This window comes from Chiloscyllium plagiosum, unplaced genomic scaffold (genome assembly GCF_037043375.1).
Source record: "Chiloscyllium plagiosum isolate Xiang-an unplaced genomic scaffold, Cpla_swu_hap1 HiC_scaffold_10, whole genome shotgun sequence".
In the NCBI taxonomy this organism is placed as follows: domain Eukaryota; kingdom Metazoa; phylum Chordata; class Chondrichthyes; order Orectolobiformes; family Hemiscylliidae; genus Chiloscyllium; species Chiloscyllium plagiosum.
The window spans coordinates 118,102,687-118,122,999 of NW_028270148.1; the positions used below are offsets into that span (position 1 = coordinate 118,102,687).

The window sequence follows — 20,313 nt, forward strand, 5'->3', positions numbered from 1 at the left end:
AACTGAGAGCCTCCAACCTCATCATCCACGAACCTTGCTCCACTCTCTTCCACTTCCTACTGAAGATTCCCAAACCTAACTTCCCTGGTTGACCCATTGTCTCAATTGCCTCTTGTCCCACTGAACTCATCTCTGCATACCTTGACACCATCCTGCCCCCTCCGCGCCCCCCCCAACTCCAGTCCAGGAACTCCCAACCTACATTCGGGACACCACCCACGCCCTAGTCCCTGTACACATCTACCCACAACTAAGGCCTCCAAGCTCTCCATTTCTTCCTTTCTCACCATCCCAACCAGTATGACCTTCATCCGCCTGGCTGAACTGGTCCCCACCCTCAACAACTTCTCCTTCCAATCCTCCCACTTCCTCCAAACCAAAGGGGTAGCCATGGACCCAGCTATGCCTGCGTCTTTGTTGGGTATGTGGAACAGTCCATCTTCCACAGCCAAACAGGCACCATTCCCCACCTTTTCCTCCGCTACATCGATGACTGACTGAATCGGCACCACCTCGTGCTGCCACAAATAGGTTGAAAAGCTAATCAACTTCACCAACACCTTTCACCCCAAAGTCACATTTATCTGGACCATCTGACACCTCCCTTCTCTTCCTGGACCTCTCCATCTCCGGCGACCGACTAACCACTGAGATTATTACAAACCCACTGACCCCCACAGCTACCTGCACTACACCACCTCCTGTGAGATAATGCACCTTTCCAGATGAACTGTTCCTCTGTGGGTAGGCTTAGCCCTTTGTGGGTAGACTCAGCCTCAAAGACTGAACAGGTGTGTGCGCACAGGGAGGTGAACATTTGATGCATCCTGGAATGGACCATTCCCTGTGGGTTAACTGCACCTTTTTACAATGAACTGTATTCCTGTGAGTGGGCCTAGTTCTGTGTGGATAGACCAGGCCTCTATGCAGACTGAACACTTGTGTGTGCGCCTTCAAGCGTGGACTCTGCCTGGGTACTGGAAACTGTGTATTGTGAGAATTTTGTGAATTCTGTTACTGTATGTGGGTTTTGTAATTGATTGTGTTTGAGTATGGGCTAGTCAGTACATGGGGTAGCTGGGGACTGCAGGGTTGATGACTGATTGTGTACTGACCAATGTGGGAGGGGCTAGGCAATTGATAGTGTGCTCACAGGAAGGCCAGTATAAGTCAGGCCAGTATAAGTCAGGCCGGTCAGTACGTGGAGAGGCTGAGCCAGGCGGCCGACAGCAACCTGTCGGAAGGCCAACCAGAGGAGGACTAATCAGTATGTTGGGAGCCATACAGCCGATGATCGGTCCATAGGAACACCGGCCAGGAGAAAAAGTCAGTCAGTACGCTGGAAGGCCGACAGCCCGACCGTAGGAAAGCAGATTGGGGGTGGCTTGGCCAGTATACTGCGTGACCGGTAGCCTGTGGCCGACGTCCGTCCCGAGGAAAGTGGCTGGGGAGGGTCAGTCAGGACGGAGACTGGAAGGCCAACAATCAGCCCATATTATTGAGTAAGTATGTGAGGTGCATGGGAGCTGGGTAGTCGACGACTAGGCTGGAAGAAAACAGGCCTGGGAAGGGTCGGTCAGTACGCAGGGCAGCCGGAGTCTGGAAGACCAACGACTGTCCTGCAGGAAGGTTCCTGAAGAAGGGCTTATGCCCGAAACATCGATTCTCCTGCTCCTTGGATGCTGCCTGACCTGCTGCTCTTTTCCAGCAACACATTTTCAGCTCTGCAGGAAGGTTAGCCAAGGATGGTCTGATCAGAGTGTGGTGTGAACTGGTGTCAAGTTTTTTTAAGCTATATTGGGTCTGTGCTTTATGCACTTTTTTTTTCATTTGATTGGACTGTCTTGTCTGTGTTTGTTACTGTTTACTTTGTGATGCTTGAAAGTGATATTTGAGGTTTGTCCTTATTTCCCTGAAAACTGGTTGAATGGTGGGGCTTGGCTTTGCTCCCATTCCTCTGTATATAGCTTTTTTTTAACCGCTGCTTTCTGTTTATTGTTAGCTGTAATTTATACTATTAAATAAAATTTTAGCAAAATAAACAGGTGTGTCAGAGATCCTGTTCACTCTGGGAGCTGGCTCTGCAGGAGCTGGATCAGTATCAAGGACTCTCCACATGTAAATAAATGATGACTTGGCGATGGGATACCGCACCCAGAGAAGTACTTCACCTTTAAATACCTGGAAAACGTCAAAGTGACAGGTGTGTCTCTGATCATCCCAATTGGATATACTTATGGCATATAGGCTATAACCATGAAAAACAGGTTCTTCAATAAATTGTACTTTTTGACTATGATATTAAGATGTAATTCAACTCCAACAGCTCATACTAATAGAGAATAAAAGCCCACATGCAGCACCCTTGAATCACGACTATGTAGAAGAAAATGTACATTATACAGATACTGCTGCACATAGTAAATTGAAAAGCACATGCTCAAAATTACAAAATAGCACATCAGCAGATGCAGGAAAATAATATTAGCAAAAGCAAGACAGATGAAGTGACAGAACATTACAGCTCACCAACTATAGTATAGAGAGTATACAGTAGAGAGAGAAAAGAAGAAAGCTTGTAGACCTTCAGAAGAACTGGTTGATTTAGCTGCAGGCTTATTTGCTTGTTTTAGGTAGTCATCTTGTTCTTCATCTAAGCTGCTCAGAGCATTCAACTGGTTTACTATCTCTGTGAACAGAAGCCAGTTGAAAATAATAAGGAGGTCAGAAATTTCTGCAAAAAGCAACAGAGGCAAACAACTCCCTAAAGATATTTCTTATCTGATTCATGTTATTCCTCATTTGTAATTCTCACAGGAATTTGATGTTTCTCAAATTGTGCAGCTGCATAAAAAATGAATCAGATTACTTTCTTCAAAATCCTTTTGCTTGCTAACTTCAAAATATTTAAAATACAAATGCCAGAGTTGTCTTCTATTCTGTGAAATGATTAAAGCTGTTACAGTTGTTTTAGTACTACCACATTGAAAAAAAGGAGGCTAAAAGCACTGAATTCAATGATCACATTTTTACAACAGCTCTATAACGCTTTAATATTTGAGAGTATTAAAATTTATTCAATCCTAAAGACTGAAGAAAATACAATGCTACGCTGAGACTGGCACTTCTGATGACATTATAATGCAGAAAAGACAGTAAGTTTTAAAAAACCAATACAAACTATAAACTCTAAAACTTGGCTTATAGTTGTGATGTGAAGAACACATGCACAAGCTTCCATTGAGTTCCTGCCCTCAGTTTCCCAGTGTTGTGAGCTACAAATCAAAGACTCAAGTGGGGTACGATTTTAAAACAAAGATGTCACTTTGGAGAGCTCCTGAATATGTTTTAGCAGCGAGTTTCAGAGCTGTGTGACAGAGGTCTACCAGTATGTCATTCTTTTGTTGCATTCTTGGAAATAAAATGGCAGCTCTCTCTTGAACAATAAATGAAAGAGATTTGTCAGATTCAGTAGTCCTCCTTCAAAATAAATTCCTCTCTACATGCAGGACAGTTGTCAAAAGCCCCAAGCTCCTTAATTCTTGGCAGCATCACTAAAGACAATCAAGACTTTCAATAGTTTTATTTGGGATAACTTTCAAACTGAAACCAAAATATCCTTGTTTTGTTTAATTTTATCTGCATAGGTATCACTGATGAGGTCAGTAGTTTTTGTCTGCCCTTAATCACCCTCAAGAAAATGAGCTTGTACCAATATCGATAACCAAAGTAGTCCAGAAGGTGCAGAAACTTTGACAGTTTCACTAAAGAGTTAAAGATTTTAATTCTGCAACAAGTTATTTTCATTCATTCACGGGATGCGGACATCATTAGAAGGTCAGCATTTATTATGCATCTTTAACTGCCACAAGGTGGTGGTGGGTGAACTGCCTTCTTGAACAATTGCAGTACTTGGGATGCAGGGACACAGACAGTGCAGTAAGGGAGCAAATTCCAGGCTACTGATCCAGTGGCCATTCAGGAATATTGAAACTGTTAGATTGGGTGGGATTCTAGCAGACAGTGGTATTCACTGTGGATGTGCATCCATTGTCCTTCATTATGGTAAAGGTTGCAGATTTGGACGGTGCTGTTGAAGGAGCCATGATGAGTTGCTGTGATGCATCTCAAGTGAAGTGAGTGAACCCTGCAGATGATACATAGGGTGCCAGTCAAGTAGATATATTTGTGCTGGAGGAGTCAAACATGTTGATGGAGCTGTACAAAATCAACGAGTGAAGAGTATTCTATCATACTTGACTCGTGCCTTGTAGATGGTGGACAGGCTATAGGCAGTCAGGTGGTGAGTTACTAGCTGCAGAATTCTAATTTTCTGAACTACTCTTGTATGTATAATGTTTATATGGCTGGTCCAATTATCATTCTGACCAACAATAATTCCCAGAATGTTGATGGTAAGGGATTAAGTGATGGACATGCAACTGAGTGTCAAAGGAAGGTGGGTACATTCTCTCTCAACGGAGACAGTCATTGCCTGGCACTAATACTCCCTCTAAGGTGCACGCTCCAAGAGTCAGCAGAACTGTACCACTGACTTCCAATTCCGGAAGTCAGTGCCACGCACAGACCTCTAAGGTATCTACAGAAGAAAAATAAAAATCAGCATATATGCCACATGTCATTTGTGTGGCAAGAACATTAATTTATTACTCAACAGCCCAACCTCAAATACTGCCTAAATCTTGCAGTATGCAAGCACTGGCTGCTTCATGTATTCATCTTGTGATCTTATGTGTGGCTTCCCTTAATATTGTTCCAAATATGTTATCAAATGCAATATATTTTTACCCTGTCCTTAGTTGGTTAACCAACACATCACTTTATCAGTGTTACCTTTTTCAGATGTATCATATTCCTGGTTTCAAAATGATCAGCTTATCTCACTCATTACCAATTGTTACCATTTAATTTCAAAATACTGCTAGCCTTCATTGGTTTCCATTTGTGGCATTCAAATGATGTCATTATAAAAGGCTGACTGCATGTTCACAAATGTGTTTTAATTTTGTACATATCAACCCTTTGAAAACATTTGCAAACAAGCCACATTTTTTGATTCTGCACTATACCAAGCACAATATAGTGACATTAAGGCCTGCAACCAGAGCTCTGCCTTGCTGCACTGAAGTCAAACTCTGAAAAGGTAGTCGAACTCTCCAGTATACCTTCCATTTCCCTTAGCTGCAGACTGTAGCTCACAACACAAAGATGCTGAAATTAGGAACTTAATAAACATCACAATCTAGGTCCTTAATTGCTAACAGAATGGAAATGTTTCAGATTCAAACACAGTTCCCCAAACTAACCCATAATGCTATCTCATCAATGTGCAGTGAATTTATACCTCTAGATGGCATATTCTTAATGATTTCATAACCTTTCATGGAGATGGTCAGCTGAAATCACAAGTCCTCCTTTGGAATGGAGTGGTCACTTTGATATTTCCAATGGTTAACTAACTGTCACCCTGTTCAGTTATCTATACCTTTCCAATTGGTTAGCTTTCAGATGAAGTTTTATCCATTCGGTAAGTGTGCAACCAGTACCAAAAAAAAACTCATCTACAGGTTAATAGAACGGGGAAAACAGATTTCTATAAGCAATTCCTGCATAGATCAATTAAGGCTTTTGTCACAGCCCAATAATTAGATTAGATTAAATTACTTAGTGTGGAAATAGGCCCTTCGGCCCAACAAGTCCACACCGACCCTCTGAAGAGCAACCCACCCAGACCCATTTCCCTACATTTACCCCTTCACCTAACACTACGGGCAATTTAGCATGGCCAATTCACCTAAGCTGCACATCTTTGGACTGTGGGAGGAAACCGGAGCACCCGGAGGACACCCACGCAGACACGGGGAGAACGTGCAAACTCCACACAGACAGTTGCCCGAGGTGGGCATTGAACAGTGTCTGGCGCTGTGAGGCAACAGTGCTAACCACTGTGCCACCGTGCCGCCCATGTTTTCCTTTCAGAAAGTTGACAGAGCTAAATACCTCAATGATACACCAAAAGCTCACTTTCTTTTTGAGACCAGGATGCAAAATACCACTGAAATTTCTGGAAATATTATGCCACAAAAGGTCACAATGTGCAAAATGTAGTCTCACAATGTTTTATGATTAAAACCATTGTTATCTGCTGCAGAAATATATCATGGACATAGTTTAACAGAAAAGAATAAGGAAAGGCCTCGTCTGTTACACCTGTTCGCTCCAAAGATATGTGACATATTTTATCAAACTCATTCAATCTCCCAGAGAAACAATTACAAAATTACAAAATTTAAATCAAACAGAATATTCAGCTAATTTTCAATAGCTTGCACCATTATACATAGCACCCTTAACATTGGAAATAACACCATTTATCAGTGAATAATTGCCTTTCCTAGTATGACATTTTAAGATCTTTACAGCTTTCTTTCTCAATTCCATTCTCAGCCACACAGTCATACATGGGAAGATACAGCCTACAGGTCTTGTAATCCATTATGCTACACATAGCACCACCAGACAGCAATGCCACAGCATCCTGAGCTCATGGCTCACTTGACTGCAGATATCTCACAATGATTAGAGAAAATAATAGCTCAAATGGCAATTGCTAAGAGATAAGGAACTTTGAACTGCTCAAATGAGATTTTGTGGATACACCACTGATAACTGAAGTATTCCAATTTACCACTTTCCTTGATACTGCCTTGACTGGTGAAATGTAGAGAAGTTCACTGTCAAGTATACATTCAATTAGTAATAAAACTACCTGAATTGAAGACAACACTTATGACTTTAATAAAAATAATTTGGATAGATTTAGGAACTCTTGTGCATAATCATCATAAAACACAGGTGCGCACATAGGTCATTCAGCCCATAAGTCAATCTTGATCAGATGGGACAACGGGCTGAGGAGTGGAAGATGGAGGTTAAAAACAATGACTGCAGATGCTGGAAACCAGATTTTGGATCAGTGGTGCTGGAAGAGCACAGCAGTTCAGGCAGCATCCGAGGAGCAGCGAAATCGACGTTTTGGACAAAAGTCCTTCATCAGGAATAAAGGCAGAGAGCCTGAAGCATGGAGAGATAAGCTAGAGGAGGGTGGGGGTGGGGAGAAAGTAACATAGAGTACAATAGGTGAGTGGGGGAGGGGATGAAGGTGATAGGTCAGGGAGGAGAGGGTGGAGTGGATAGGTGGAAAAGAAGATAGGCAGGTAGGACAGGTCCGGGCAAGTCATGGGGACAGTGCTGAGCTGGAAGTTTGGAACTAGGGTGAGGTGGGGGAAGGGGAAATGAGGAAACTGTTGAAGTCCACATTGATGCCCTGGGGTTGAAGTGTTCAACAGTTTCCTCATTTCCCCTTCCCCCACCTCACCCTCGTTCCAAACTTCCAGCTCAGCACTGTCCCCATGACTTGCCCGGACCTGTCCTACCTGCCTATCTTCTTTTCCACCTATCCACTCCACCCTCTCCTCCCTGACCTATCACCTTCATCCCCTCCCCCACTCACCTACTGTACTCTATACTACTTTCTCCCCACCCCCACCCTCCTCTAGCTTATCTCTCCACGATTCAGGCTCTCTGCCTTTATTCCTGATGAAGGGCTTTTTCCCGAAACGTCGAATTTGCTGCTCCTCGGATGCTGCCTGAACTGCTGTGCTCTTCCAGCACCACTGATCCAAAAACAAAGAGTGGAAGATGGAGTTTAATTGAGATTAATGTGAGGTGCTGCATTTTGGAAAGGCAAATCACAGCAGGACTTATACACTTAATGGTAAGGTTCTAGGGAGTGTTGCTGAACAAAGAGACCTAGGAAAGCAGGTTCATAGCTCCTTGAAAGTGGAATTGCAAGTAAATAGGATAATGAAGACTGTGTTTGGTATGCTTTCCTTTATTGATCAAAGTATTGAGTATAGGAGTTGGGACTGTACAGATCATTGGTTAGGCCACTTTTGGAATACTGTGTGCAATTCTAGTGTCCCCTCTATCGGAAGGATTTTTGTGAAACTTGAAAGGGTTCAGAGAAGATTTACAAGGATGTTGCCAGGGTTGGAAGATTTGTGCTGTAGGGAGATGCTGAATAAGGCCTGGGCTATTTTCCCTGTAGCATCGGAGGCTGAGAGGTAACCTTTATAGAGGTTTATAAACTCAGGAGGGACATGGATAGGGTAAATAGACAAGGTCTTTTCTCTGGGATGGTGGAGTCCAGAACTAGAGGGCATAGATTTAGGGTGAGAGGGGAAAAATTTAGAAGGGACCTAAGGGGCAACTTTTCCATGCAGAGGGTGGTGTATGTATGAAATGAGCAGCCAGAGGAAGTGGTGGAGGCTGGTACAATTGCAACATTTAAAAGGCATCTGGATGGGTCTATGAGTAGGAAGGGTTTAACGGGATATGGGTCAAGTGCTGGCAAATGGCACTAGATTAGGTTAGGATATCAGGTCAGCATAATTGAGTTAGACCAAAGGGTCGTTTCCAAGCTGTACATCTCTAGGACTCTGAGTCGGCTCCATCATTCAATTAGATCACGGATGATCCAATAATCCTCTACCCTAGTTTCCTTCCTTTTCCTCATAACCTTTAATTCCCTCCCTTGCTAATTAAAAATCTCAGTTTTGAATATACTTAACGATCCAGCCTCGACAGCTTTCTGCAGTGAAGAACTCTACAGATTTGCTACCCTCTGACAGAAGAAATTACTCTTCATCTCTATCTTAAATGGGGGCTCACTTATTCTGAGAGGATGCTACCTGGTCTAGCCTCTCCCACAAGAGGAAAATACCTCTCCATAACTACCCTGACAAGCCCCCAAAAAATCTCATACATCAATAAGATCTCTCGTACTCATTGGAGTTGAAGAGAATAAGTCTAGCCTACTCAACCTCATCTCGTAAAAGGAATCCCTCCATAGCTAGAAGCAACCTAGTGAATTTTCTCTGGACTGCCTTCAATGTCAGCATATCTTTCCTTAGCTAAGGGCCCAAAACTGCTCACAGTATTCTAGCTGTGGTCTGACTGCAATCTTGTAATAGTCTTAGAAAAACTTCCCTATTGTTTGAAACGAAAGCCAACATTTCATTTGCCTTCCATATTACCCATTGAACTTGGATTCTAGCCTTTTATGATTCATGCACAAGGACCTCATATTCCTGTAGCTTTTTGTTGTCTTTCTCCATTTAAATAGTATTAAGCTCTTCTATTGATCTTATCAAATTGCATTCCCTCACATTTTTCCGCAATATAATCCAAGCTTTTGCTCAATCACTTAAACATTTTAGCACCTGTTGTGCAAAAAAATCAGTGTGGTCAAGGAAAGTATTAAGACTACAACAATTGAAATTAATTGGAAGATGCTTACATTTCTTAGAAAGGGAATGAAAAACAGAAAAAAAACCATGGTGATTTTTGTCTTCTAATATCCATAATTTGAGAGATGTTGTTGTTAAAAAGGAGCAGAACTACAACCATTGATGTATTTGGCTCTTATTCAGATAGTTGAGTTCCCAGTGACACCAAAAGTATCCTTTGGTCCTTAGGCTAGGGATTTGTTCTGAAGACTGATCTAATTCTGCCTTGCACTCAGTGGATGGTGCCTGACCTTCCACTTTGCATAGTGGTATTGTTAGGATCAGAAACATATCGATAATTTCTGCATGAATTCATAATATAGAATGGCATATCATGTGACCCCCTCATTCCTACTCGCTTCATTCTTACTCAATATAAAATGGACACACTCAACAATGGCTTAGTAAGCAAATGGGTCCACATGTCCTCGGAGTGAGAATGGCAGAGCAATGAGATTCTCAAGCTCATGGCCTGTTTGTGCCTAGTCAGTTGAAATCATTGAGGCCATCCATTGAGGCATAATTAACCTCAGTATTTTTGACAAAGGAGTAAAATTCGGTCAAGGTTCTCACAGCTTTTGGAAGCTCTGCTTTCTAACTGTAAATCCATCTCACCACCTCTACCCTTACCTTTCTCCAGTCAAATAACCCAGCTATACTGTCAGACATAATGACAAATAAAAATGGCTTTAAATAAGATATGGGTGTTATACCTTTAAATAAACCATAAGAAGAAATTTGGCAGAATCAAAGTTAAATTCACTTCAATTTTACTGTAAAGTACATAATTGTTGGAAATATTTTAAGCCCATCCACAATCAATGCTTTAATATCCAAATATTTGTGCAGCAACATTTAGATATTTCTTTCATTGGGTATTTATCAAATCCTTTTAAACAGGACAAGAAAAATAGCTTCATGTAACATTATTCTCAAGTTCTGCCAATCTAAACAAAAGATAATTCACTAGAATAGTTTTGGTTTAATTTTTTTCATAATTTTAACCCTACATGAGGAATGTTTTCCGTTCCTTTCTTCTTCACAACTTGGCCATTCAAATCTGACACATCATCAGAAATTCCTCACAGATGACATGATTCTTTAGGGAAAAATAACATATTGAATGAGTTATTCATAAATATTGAGATTTGCCCAGTGAATGATTTATGAAATTAAAACAATTATTAATTATCACAAAGCTGTTATGTAAATCAAACATTAAAAAGAAAGAAAATAATCTGAAAAAGAACTTTGCTTCCCACTGTTGCAACAAGCTATTTTTAAGGGAAGGTAGAAGTGATGTCAGATTGACTAGCAGACAAAATTTGGCAGTGTCAATTTACTTAAGAATTTTCTTTCTACTCGTTAGTCTATCTTGACACAAAATGATTTGCAAAGGATCAGATACTACCATGATAGTTCACCATGGTAAACTAATAGAGAAAGTGAAGTCGCATGGTGTGCAGAGTGGATAAAGAACTCCAAGTCTGAGCCGATCCAAATCTACTGTCTAAACCTGTCGCCCAATTCCTAAGGATCTGTATCCCTCTGCTCCCCACCTACTCATGCATCTGTCCAGATGCATCTTAAATGAACCTGCCGTGCCTGCCTCTACTACCTCTGCTGGCAACGCGTTCCAGACCCCACCAGCCTCTGTGTGAAGTACTTGCCGCGTGTATCCCCCTTAAACTTTTCCCCTCTCACATTGAAAGCGTGACCTCTCGTTACTGAATTCTTCACCCTGGGAAAAAGCTCATCTCTACCACCCTTCTATGCCCTTCATGATTTTGTAAACCTCCAATCAGGTCCCCCCTCAATCTCCTTTTTTCTAATGGAAACAAACCTAACCTACTCAACCTCTCTTCATAGCTAGCACCTTCCATACCAGGCAACATCCTCGTAAACCTCTGCACCCTCTCCAAGGCATCCACATCCTTTTGGTAATGTGGCGACCAGAACTGTATACAGTATTCTAAAAGTGGCCGCACCAACATTGTGTACAATTTTAACATGACCTGCCAGCTCTTATACTCAATACCCTGTCCGATAAAGGCAAGCATACTGTATGCCTTCTTGACCACTCTATCCACCTGTGCAGCAACCTTCAGGGTACAATGGACCTGCACTCCCAGATCTCTCTGCTCATCAACTTTTCCCAAGGTTCTTCCGTTCATTGTATAATTCGCTCTAGAATTAGACTTCCCAAAATGCATCACCTCACATTTGCCTGGATTGAACTCCAACTGCCACTTCTCTGCCCAACTCTCCAGTCTATTTATATCCTCTGTTTTCTTTGACAGTCCCTTATGCTTTCTGCTACTCCACCAATCTTAATGTCATCTGCAAACTTGCTGATCATACCAACAGTGCCCTGTTCCAGATCATTTATATATATCTCAAACAACAGTGGCCCCAGCACTGATCCCTGTGGAACACTACTGGTCACCTTTCTCCATTTCAAGAAACTCCCTTCAACTACTACTCTGTCTCCTGTTGCTCAACTAGTTCTTTATCCACCTAGCTAGAACACCCTGCACACCATGCAACTTCACTTTCTCTGTTAGTTTAGATTATTAGTAATCCTATCAAGTTTATAATGAAATATTACACACTATGAAGTACCAAGAAATGCAACTCACAAGATGCTCATCAGCACTTTACAACTAAAATTAAAGATTGTATAAAGGACTGTATTGCAGCTGTAACTACAGACTGAGCAACACAAACCTGATGAAAGTTTCATATCTTGAATTGCTTGTTATTGAGCTATAAAGCCAGTTTCTTAACTAAAATGTGGATAATTTAGCAAAGCTCTTTTTTGATGAATAAACTTATAATAGCAGAGAAACCCCTTTTAAACTGTTATCACTTAAGAAACCAAAATGTACCACTTCAAATTAATCTTAAAGAATCAGTGAGTTGATGTCCTGGTGTGCAAAAAATGGTCAAGTTACAAAGTACATCTTCAAAGCAAAGTGGAGGCTGCAGTTTCAATCCAAAGTCATACAGAGCAAGAGAAATATAGGGCAAGTTAGCAACATGAAGCTGGTGCACTGTACTCTGTTGCCACTACTGTATCAATTTTGGAAATAATAGGATCAGTCATTAATTGAACATATGCATGACACTCAGCAACTGACATTTTGTTTTTGAAGAAGTGCAAAACTATGGCACCCATATCCAAATGGTTTATTATTAGATATTCTGCAAAAATTATATATTTGAAGCAATTATGCCTGTTGCACCTGACATAAGAACATAGTTATAGAAGTAGGCCATTCAACCCTTGGAACCTATCCTACTATTCATTGAGATCAGGGATGATTTATGACTTGACTCTGGATACCACTTTTTGCCCCATTTTCTTTAGTAATAACATTTGTTTAAATCTAGATTTGAAATTAACTTTTGATCTAGCATTAATTGCTGTTTATAGAAGACAGCTTCAAATTTCTATCGTGCTTATATGTAGAAGTGTTTTTTAACTTCACTCCTGAAAAGGTCTGGCTCTACTTTGTAGGTTTATTCCCTAATCCTAGATGTCCAAGCCAACAATAATAGTTTCTCTCTGCTACACTATTAGTTTTTGTTATCTTAAAACTTTGATAAAACCACGACTTAACCTTTTAAATTTCAGGCTACAACTCTGATTTGCCTAACCTTGCCATGTAATTTAACTCTTGGAATTCAGGTATCATTCTCGTAAATTTCATTTCTCCAAGACCAACTAATCCTATGATGTGATGACCAGAAATGAACATAGTAATCAAGATATGGTCTAACTAGGGCTTTGTATAACTGTAGCGTGGCTTCTAATTATGATTGCTCTAGAAGGCAAAAGTTCCATTAGGCTCTTTGATGATCTTCTCTGCCTATCAATAAACTTTTTATGATCTATGTTCATAAACTCTTAAGTCATTTGCCAATCATATGGTTCAATAATTTCCTAATATACCAAATCAGGAATTCAATCTAAATAACAGAATTACATTGGCTGGGTAAGTTAACTCTATGTTTAATGAAAAGAAACGAGTTACGGTAAATTGTTTATACCAAAGGACAAACATACCCAACATTAACTACAACAGCACTGAAAAGCTACAGTATTCCTTTTTTCAGTAAAATAAAACCATTATCATTTTTAATCTGACCATGTGGAACATAAACAGTTAACTATCCATGACTACCTACTACAGAATTCTCAGAGGAAAAAAAGCATGAAAACAGCAAACATGGAATTGTACATCAACATGAACCCCAAGGTTGATTTCTGTGCACCAGTGAACACCTTTCTCTCCAAGTGTGTCTTCAAAACATACTAATAATGACAGACATAACAGAATCAAACATCTACGAGAACACCCAAATACTACTGCCATAAAAAGGATTGAGTTATTTTTTAGAATTCCTACAGTGTGGAAACAGGCCCTTCAGTGCAACAAGTCCACACAGATCCTCCGAAGAACAACCCAACCAGACCCATTCCGCTACCTTGTTATCCTATATTTACCCCTGACTAATGCACCCAATCTACCAATTCCTGAATAATATGGGCAATTTAGCATGGCCAATTCATCTAACCTGCAAATCTTTGGATTGTGGGAGGAAACTGGAGCACCCAAAGGAAACCCACGTAAGCTTGGGGAGAATGTGCAAACTCTACACAGACAGTCACGCGAGGCTATAATCGAACCTGGGTTCCTGGCACTGTGAGGCAGCAGTGCTAACCACTGAGCCACTATACTGAACAGGTGCTTTTGCTGAACATTTTGGGGTGAATGGTGACACCAAGAACATGAATGCCTCATCAGTAAATTGTTTTTATAACCATAAACAATCTTAAGGTATATCTTTCTGAATTTGACAGTAAATATATCAAACCTGTAATTTTTGCTGTCTTCTCCTCTTGATTCACTCGGTTTTCATCATCTTCCTCATTTTCTTCCTCAAAGTCATCTAAGTTTCCAATATCAGCTTGTTTCATACTCATCAGACTAGCCAGACTTTGCATATCCTCATCCCTGCTCATCAGAAACATAACTAGTCAAAAACCTCATGCACATAATTCACAATTTTTTTTTTAAAAGCAATTCATCAGGCAAGGAGTTGAGACTATTGCTGAGAATCCCAAATGTCTTAGAGAATATGTCCAGTGAATAGTTACAATTACAGCCCAAGCACTTCCCAAGTTTGGTGAGTGAAGTAAGTTAAATAACAGAGATCAATTGGGATGCTACAATGGGAAGCATAGTCAGCGTCCACATGTTAGCAAGATGAAAACCAAAAAAGGTTAATTTATTTAATAATGACTGATGTCACACACAAGCCAAAACAGGTCTGAATGAGATGGTTTACTGGCCACTCTCATGTGAATTCTTTTCTTTATAATTTCATAGGGCAGGAAACAGTGCCTACAGTGACCCCACGTCCCATGAACGAATAAATAAATTATCCTGAACAGAAAAATTTGGAAATAAAACTGGCTCCATGATCCAACAAGCAGGAAGTGATCGATATGCACAGATAATTTGATAAATAAGAATACTAGAACCAATGCTTTTATATAAAAAGGTATGCTACTGTCAGATGCTAATCGCTACTTGATTTTATTTGGAATAATACACTGTTTTATATTGCATTTTAATGCAAATATGATCTAATTATCTAAAACAAATCAATAATTTATTGAAGTTTGGTCTGCACTGTAGATGATGCTCTTCACTTCAAAAGAAGGAAACATTACAAATACTAATATCTCATTTTAAATTAAAATTTTAAATAACTTTATATTCACAGAAACGGTCTTAAGAAGGCATTTTATGCTTTCTTGGCTGATATTGATAGGTTAATTAATTTAATTTTCATTTGTCTATAGATGAAAAGTATCCATATTCAACATAATTCCAAAATCAACAAGAAAAATACATGTTTCTTACTAAACAAAAAAAAAAATCAAAGAACTGCAGATGCTGGAAATCAGAAACAAGATCAAAAATTGTTGGAAAAACTGAGCTGGTCCAGTAGCATCCGTGGAGAGAAAGCAAAATTAACATTTCAGATTCAGTGACCCTTCATCAGAACCCAACAAAATGTTTCTGGTTGAAGGCTTTTAGATTTCATAGCTAGCAATCTCAAAAATACTTTTAGGCCCCTGTATTGCCATCTGACAAGGTATGAAGAAAAGATTGAGGTTAAAATACAACTGAAGCATTTGGGCAATGTTCATTCAAGTTCAAAGAAACTTACGTTGCTTTGCCTTCTCTCAAGAAAATGCATGATAAAGAAAACTGCAATGTGGCAGCAACAATTTTTTTAGACAAAGGCTTGAATTTCAGCTTTACATCAGTCTGTGTAGGCATCGGACTTGCATACTGTTTCATGTTAATGCTACTGGTGGCAAGAGCTTTTCTACGGCCTGAAGGTGACTCCTGGAAAGAGAAAAGAAAACATCAATGAATAAAATTTGCTCCACTAGATTTAAGAAACCAGTATAACTTTCAGGGTATCAATCAGTATTCTTACCAACACATTTTGAAAAACCTAACCATGCCAAAATGCAGAACAACATTTTAGTCGAATTTTGAAAAACAACACTGGTGAAATAACATGCCCTATATGTTATAATGCTTTTTGATTTAGTTGATCAAGTTAATAACTTATTCAGCATCTTCTGGTCTGTCTCCAGCTTAAATATAATGTTAAACTTTCTAACTGTCTCTATACATGATCATATCTGCATATAGTAGATTGCATTTATAGCCTGTAATTGAAGTTGTATACATAATATGTGGACCAGTACTCCAATATTTAAAGGAACATTTCTTTACTCATTTGCCTTCCATCAAAACATGTGGAATTGAATGTGCTATCTTACAAATTCAGCAAATGAAAGCATCCTGCATCATTTAAGTACCATTTTTATATGTTAGCATAAATAAATAACAAACAATTCCATTAAAACATGAAAGTCATCATGCAATCTACCAGCTGTGAATCCACTATGTGCAGATATAGATCATAATACCAAAAAACACAATCAGTTGAGAACAAGAGGACTATTTAAAGACAATTATACATTAGTGGATTTAATTACTTTGACGAATGACAAAACCTCAAGTTCTTCAACATTGGAATTTTTGGAGATACAACAATAAGTAAATTATTGTTGTATAAATTAATGAAAAGCACAGCTGTAGCATGAGTCTGGCAAAATATTAAATGAAACTATATAAAGTACTATATTAGGCTTTCAGTACATCATTAACATTCTGAAAACTACATTTTGCCTTTATTGATGTCCACTGTTAGCAGGCATATATTTCAGATATTCAGCAGTACAGTACTTGACATTTCTGTTGATATATGAGCTGAGCAGAATAAGTCAGAAATGTAACATGCCATTCTTCATAAAAAGTCTTGTTCAAGACCAGCCTTATCTGAGAGATTATGGCTGGCTGCATTATACAGAACTAATAGGGCATGTAGATACCTTAAGAATGAATTTGAAAATGCATCAAACACTCAAGGAGGATTTAGGCCCACTCGGAAGAAATACTTAAGAATATGCAAATACTCTCAACAGAATTAGGTTTAACAGATTTGACTAGTACAAACAATAAAGGTGCTCTTTTCCCTTGCTGCCACTGTCAATCAGTGAGCGAGATTAATGCCGTAGGTTCTGAAAAACCTGTAAAATGAAATAAGCACTGTACAATAAAAGCCCAGCAATTTATTACAATACTGCTATCATTATGCTGTTACTGTCAATATAGTTAAGTAGCTCACTATCAGCAGGTGAAGTGAAAATGGTTGCATGCTGTCTCCAATCTTTAAACAACACTCATTACATCTCATGTAGCTTAGATTGTCACTATATCTTGTTTTTGTTTGAAGTCAATTTTATGCACACAATTTGTATGGATGATTAATAAAGCATTCATTCCATTTCATTTAATTTAACAGACTCATGGTAATTAACTAGTTATCTTCAGTGCAGTGAATGTATTATGAAATTATTTTTAAATACAATAGGAAAAGCTGGGTGAATCATACAGGAGTTTTCAAATTGCATCAACATAAAGCTAGGACATGAAGTTGTTTATCTTAGGGAAGAAACAAATATTTCCACACAATATGAGTAAAAGATTGGGCTTCATACTGCTATATAATTTGCAATGAAGCCTTCTTTTAAGGTTTAAGTAAACAATTTTAAAAGATTTCCATTCTTCTGTGAATACTTTTATATTCTTAAACAACAATTCTTCTAAACTGAAAAATGTTAACTGTCACCCAGAAAGGACCCCTGCACATGGGCTTTCAATGGTATGACAAATTATTTCTCACTCACTACTGTAAAACAGGCACCGGTGTCAATATGAAGCCATTAAAAATTATTCTAACTTTTGAAAGAAAGTTTTAGTCGTCATGGTCCTCTGAGGAAATTTAATTTATTCAGCCCAAATTATGTTTCAAAAATTATAGCTATGCCACAAAAATTTGAAAATTCCTTTTCACAAAGGCCCACGAGAGAGATTCCCATTCAATTCTCCAAATTCACAGAAAAGGTACCTAGTTCTAGGAGTTTCACTATCAAAGCCAGGCTAGTGACAAATTAATGCTTCGATGTAAATGACAAAACAAATGCAATTGGCCAATTTAATAGCTTGTGAATGAATCGGTATGCACACCCTATTAAGATGCTAAGTTATAGATCAAAGGTATTCTCACACCTGGTAAGGTTTGAGTAAATCCCAAGCATGAATGCTGCCCACTTCAACAATGAGTTCTGCCTGGGAATGCGCACTTTCTTTGCTAACCTTGACCTCTGCAGTTTTGAAGGTTGTAATTTCATCATGTGAGAAAAATGCCAAATAAATAAAGAGCACCTTTACAGGTGTTTTTATAAGGTTAAAAAAAGCAAGACAAAGCAGTAGGTAACTGAGTCACTATGATCACAAGGCTTAAATTCTCAATGCAATGAATTTTGTCATAACACTCATAAGTCATCTTTCTCATTCATTTGAATTATAAAATTTAATTTTGCTCAAATGTATCCGAGTCAAAAAATATTTTAGAGTTATGTGAGATAACATGAACAATTTACTAAACTGCTCATGTATTGCATTTGGTAAATTTCTGGTGTGAAGAGATTATTAGGTGAAAATAGTCAAAATTATTGGAAAATAAATCCTGCTACCTGTATACCTGTAGCCAGTGGCCTCCTCAAATTCTTGCACTCTGTCAAAAAATTAGATGCCAGAGAAGCAATTTCTTTACCTTAAGTAAACTAACAATGAGTAGCAGCAAAACCTAGCAGTCTTTCCAGCCTCCTTTGTTTTATTCATTCATAGGGTATGGGCATCGCTGACTGGGTCAGCATTATTTGTCCATCTCAAATTGGAGATGATAGAGGGGAGTTGCCTTCTTGAAGTTAAAAATCACACAACACCAGGTTATAGTCCAACAGCTTTATTTGGAAGCACTAGCTTTCGGAGCGCTGCACATTTCTCAGGTAGTTGTGGAATATATGATCATAAGACATAGCATTTATAGTAAAAGTTTACAGTGTGATGTACCTGAAATTATATACTGAAAAAGATCTGGATTGTTTGTTAAGTCTCTCATAATCCATGGGCCCACAATGAGGAGGTTCAGGATTCTGACTCAGTGACACTAAAGGAACGGCAATACAGTTCCAAGTGATTTGAGAGGAATTTACTGGTGTTGGTGTTCCCATTTGTCAGCTGCCCTTTCCTCTTTTATTCTTAACCATAGAAATTCAAAAATTAAGAAATGAACAACAGAGTAACTAAAGGAAGGTGAATTGGACACAGAAAGCATGGGAAAGATTTGAAGATTTGATTAAGGAAGAAAAAAAAAATTAAGAAAAAAATTAAAATTTAGAACTTAAAACTAACAAATTACTACTTGGAGGCATGACTCTGAACAGTTCAACAGCTCTCCTGGCCAGAGAGAATTACTGACATCACATTTAAATTCAAAATTTTGTTAAAAGGTACTTGCGCTGTTAAACTATGAGCCTCAACTTCTTGTTGTGAATTCAATGGACAATTAACATACAAATCCAGCATGTACTTAAAAGTAAAGGAAGGGGAAGTTGAGGGCGAGTTGTGTCAAATAATTGTGTGGCACATTATCAACCAATGAGTTACAAAGACTCACAATTTACAGATATCTTTTTCCACAAATGTGTTGGTTGGTTTGCATGTTAATAAAAGGATGTATCAGGAACTCACCCCTATTTTTGAAAAAAATTCAGTCTGCCTTTCTGTACATGAACAGTTGAAGAAATAATCAAAAAATGACAGTAACGAGCACAAAATTTAGACATACTCTATAAGAAGAGCTGGAGATGAAGTACTCGCTCTCTAATATTTTTATAAATTGAAAAACTCTTAATTTTAGATATAATTCTTCCCATTTCTGGCAAGTACTGATAACGCTCACAACTAAAAGAAAGAAATAAGGCTGCAATTCAGGACAGGGCCTTACAAGGTAGAAAATGATGTACATGGGAAGAATAGCAGCATAGCCTGAATTTCTTGAAGCGACAGTGCCCCCAGGTGATTTTCCCATTATGGGATGACAATTCCTATTTGTACGAGCAAATTGTCTAAAAGAGAAGAATACATACCAACCATTCACAAAATTAGAGGTAAATTAGATCCTTTTAATCACCTATCTAGATTATTATGGAAATTTAAACCAGATGCCATTACACAATACCTGCGAAATATAATACATGCATGACAACTTGATTGAATTCAAATTAATTTTGTTGGTCAGAGCTAGAATTTCATGGCATTCCATTAATTCGGGTGCACTGGAATAAAATATGGGACACCAAAGCAGCCTCTTAGCATTTAACAGTTTAACAAAACAAATTTCCAACAACATGTTGCCTCTGTAGGAATACGAGTAT

The 20,313-nt window shown here is 38.8% G+C and overlaps 1 protein-coding gene across 5 annotated transcripts in view; it reads right to left on the reverse strand.

Moving 5' to 3' along the window:
* ehbp1 (EH domain binding protein 1) overlaps positions 1–20,313 on the reverse strand; it is a 390,401-nt gene that overhangs the window by 278,607 nt on the left and 91,481 nt on the right. For 3 of the 5 annotated variants that reach the window (XM_087991708.1, XM_087991709.1, XM_087991710.1), the window contains 3 exons: positions 15,618–15,799; positions 14,253–14,392; positions 2,585–2,689 (listed from right to left, as the gene is read on the reverse strand). In XM_087991708.1, the coding sequence (XP_087847834.1) occupies positions 2,585–2,689; positions 14,253–14,392; positions 15,618–15,799 (427 nt within the window). The remainder of the gene's footprint in view (positions 1–2,584; positions 2,690–14,252; positions 14,393–15,617; positions 15,800–20,313) is intronic. The other 2 variants (XM_087991711.1, XM_087991712.1) reach the window with 1 other exon arrangement.